Here is a 3,515-nt window from a genome sequence, read left to right on the forward strand (position 1 = left end):
GACAATAATGTGATATAATAAAGACAATTTGAACAAATCTTATAGCGCTGTCCTAATAGCAGAGGATGTTTGCACAACTTTACTGTTTTCACCAGCACCATCTATGTAAACTTTGTAGAGAGAACTGGGATAAGAATGATAGCATTGACTGAGACTGAGAAACTGGGCAAGTACACCACTGATGAGAAAGGCAAGACTGAACTCTTGTAACATGAACCATAGCACTGAAGGCTTTGTCTATGAGAGCAGCGACAGAGAGAGGAAGGCAGTGTACACAGAGTGGCACTGAAGGGCATTTTTAAGAATGAAAAGTTTTGAAAATTGAAAGAATCAGTAGGGAAAGAAAAATTTGCAGGTGATGGAGAGCAATCTAAGTGCAGATGCAGGTAAGTTTTTTGAAATGATTTTTTGTTGATGTGAATGTAAAATATTAAATGAAGCCCTAGGTGTTTTATTTATGCCTCAGTGAGCTATATAATCTTACTTTGCAAAGAGAGCTAACATAATTTTCTAAGAGAATTTAGTGCTAGATTTCCTGGATTTTCATGAGATTGAATGTAGAATAAGGTATTCTTTGGGCGTAATTTTTGGCACTCTTTACACACCCATAAGGATATGGGCACAATAATAAATGAAGCTTTACAGTGGATGTGTCAGTGTCCAAATGCGGTGAGTTATTTTGTGTCACATATGCATTCGCTCTCAAAAATAATCACAGAATGGTATCTATAGTGATTCAAGCAATGTTGTCATACAGATCTCGAAGCTATGAGCAAGAAAGGACAGAGTTCATTTAGACCAAGAACTTCCAATGTGTTGGTTTAAAATTCACTTACTTATTTCTTTAAATATTCCTAATTTTCCAGTGAAGATTTGCTGGTTCTTACTGTACCTCCAAGCTTTCCTTTCATCCTTCCTCTGGCTTACTTTTCTAACTTGTGCTCATAGTATATTCATAGTACATTCATGTTTTTCCTTCTCCTAATCTTTATTAACAACTTATTATGTGCCAAGGATAGATTGTGAGCTGAGATTCTAATATTAAATATGTTTCTTCTTGTTTTTAAATTTACTATTTTATATTTTGTTGTAGAAGAATCAATTATTTATGTGGATCAAACCTGCTTTTCCCCTTTAGATCAATAAATACATTGTCCCATGGTTTTTTGTGGTATTATTGTGTTTACAGTAGGGAAAATAAGTTATTTCTTTATGTTCTCAGATGAAATGAAGAGAATAATTCTAGAATAATTACAGATGAAAGAAAGGAAATGGAAGGAGAAAATTTCACCATGTGGAGTTTGTTTGTCCTGGAGGGATTTTCCCAGTATCCAAGGCTAGAGATTGTTCTCTTTGTCTTTAGCCTTGTAATGTATCTGATAACCCTCCTGGGGAATAGCACACTTATTTTAATCACTTTCATAGATTCGCGCCTTAAAACACCCATGTACTTGTTCCTGGGAAATCTCTCCTTCGTGGATGTCTGTTACACATCTGCTTCGATTCCTGCTTTGCTGGTGAACTTGCTGTCATCCCCGAAGACCATTATCTTTTTTGGGTGTGCTGTCCAGATGTATCTGTCCCTTGCCATGGGCTCCACAGAGTGTGTGCTGCTGGCGGTGATGGCATATGACCGTTATGTGGCCATTTGCAACCCACTGAGATACCCCATCGTCATGAACAGGCAGGTCTGTGTGCAGATGGCCGCCATTTCCTGGGTGACAGGCTGTCTGACTGCCCTGCTGGAAGCCAGTTTTGCCCTGCAGATGCCGCTCTGTGGGAATCTCATTGACCACTTCACATGTGAAATTCTGGCAGTTCTGAAGTTAGCTTGCGTGAGTTCATTGCTCATGGACGTGGTCATGCTAGTGATCAGCATTCTCCTCCTGCCCATTCCAATGCTTTTTATCTGTGTCTCTTATGTCTTCATCCTTTCTACTATTCTGAGGATCAGTTCAGCAGGAGGAAGAAACAAAGCTTTTTCTACCTGTGGTGCCCACTTGATGGTGGTGATTTTATTTTATGGGGCTGCTCTTTCCATGTACCTAAAGCCTTCTTCATCAAACTCAAAAGAAATTGATAAAGTCATCTCATTGCTTTATGGAGTGCTTACCCCTATGTTGAACCCCATAATTTACAGTTTAAGAAACAAAGAAGTCAAAGATGCTATGAAAAAAATGCTGGGCAAAATGCCATTGCATCAAACACATGAATGTCTGTGACGGGTGCCTATGGCTTGTACCAAGGAAGTATCTCTGGCAAAGAAATTCTAGACAAATAAAACCCCCTCAAACTCTGAGCTGAACTCTAGTTCTGTAATCTCACTATTCCAAGATTATGAGATATGTGCATACAGAATCATTGCCTGTGGTCATCAGTTGGCTCCAATTTATACTTGTTCATATTTCCTGTCCTTTCTGTTTCATCGAGATGAAGAAATTTTGAACTATAGTCATCGAATGTTACTCCAGAAGGAAACTTGGATAGATTCATATAGCAAATGTTAATGCCAGGAGAACCTTGAGTATCTCCTCTGCTTAAACTCCTTCTAAAGGAATAGGAGCATAAAGGAGCAAAAAAAAAACAAAAACAAAAAACAAAAACAAAACAAAACAAAAAACAAAAAAAAAATGATAGCAATTGAATGGCTTTCATTGTTTAAGTGAGAAAACAGAATGAAGGAAAATTTAAAAGACTTATGCAACATCATGCATTTGGAACTGATACTCCAACATCCTTGTGACTTCTTGGACAGAGCTCTTTCTTCAACACAGTGGTAGCTCCCTAACTTCCCTTTGTTATTTAAAACTCTTGATTAAAAATCATTGTCTTCCTGAGTAAGGTATCCAATGATGTCTACTTGATTTGCCACCTGCCAACCTTGCTTCTCTAAGCACAAAGATACCTGTGAAAATTGTGTGTGAGAAAACCATCCTTAACACTAATTAGGTCTTTTCCCTGTGTTATCTTTGTACTTCGGTAGAGGAGTAACCTCATGAGGATGACTATTCCTACTATTTTCTAAGTTTTCAGGTTTGTAGCACTATATAAATTAATAAAAGTTATTAACTTTAAGCCGATCACTTTTGGGAAGCACCTACCATGTTTGAAAATTACAAAGAAATAAGGGGAATGAGATTGTTGCTTTATAAATATCTAAGAATGACAATATTTACATTAGCTGTTTAAAATCTTTTATTTATATACAAATATTGCCTGTTAAAAATTCAGATTCTGGGCCTCAACTCACAGATTTTTATTCAGTAGCAATAGAATGGACCCCAATAATCTGCTGTTACATTAGAACCCCAAGAAATTCTGAAATAGGCTGAGATGACCATACTTTGGGATACTTAGTTTCTGACAAAAATCTATCATTCCAGAAGAAAACTAGGATAATTTTTATCTCTTTTTTTAACCCTTTCTCTTAGTAGTTCTATTTCTCCCTTTTTCATTTTATATTTTATTTTCCTTCCTCCATCTGTGTCATCTCTTCGCCTGCTTCTACTTCTGAG

At 37.0% G+C, this 3,515-nt stretch overlaps 1 protein-coding gene across 1 annotated transcript; it reads left to right on the forward strand.

The window, feature by feature from the left end:
- Nucleotides 1-1,211: 1,211 nt before the first annotated feature.
- LOC133771196 (olfactory receptor 2K2) lies at nucleotides 1,212-2,222 on the forward strand. Its single transcript, XM_062206937.1, has one exon. It carries the CDS (start codon nucleotides 1,272-1,274, stop codon nucleotides 2,220-2,222), a length of 951 nt encoding a protein of 316 aa, XP_062062921.1. The 5' UTR covers nucleotides 1,212-1,271.
- Nucleotides 2,223-3,515: the final 1,293 nt, after the last annotated feature.

The sequence above is a fragment of the Lepus europaeus genome, chromosome 12 (genome assembly GCF_033115175.1).
Source record: "Lepus europaeus isolate LE1 chromosome 12, mLepTim1.pri, whole genome shotgun sequence".
In the NCBI taxonomy this organism is placed as follows: Eukaryota; Metazoa; Chordata; class Mammalia; order Lagomorpha; family Leporidae; genus Lepus; species Lepus europaeus.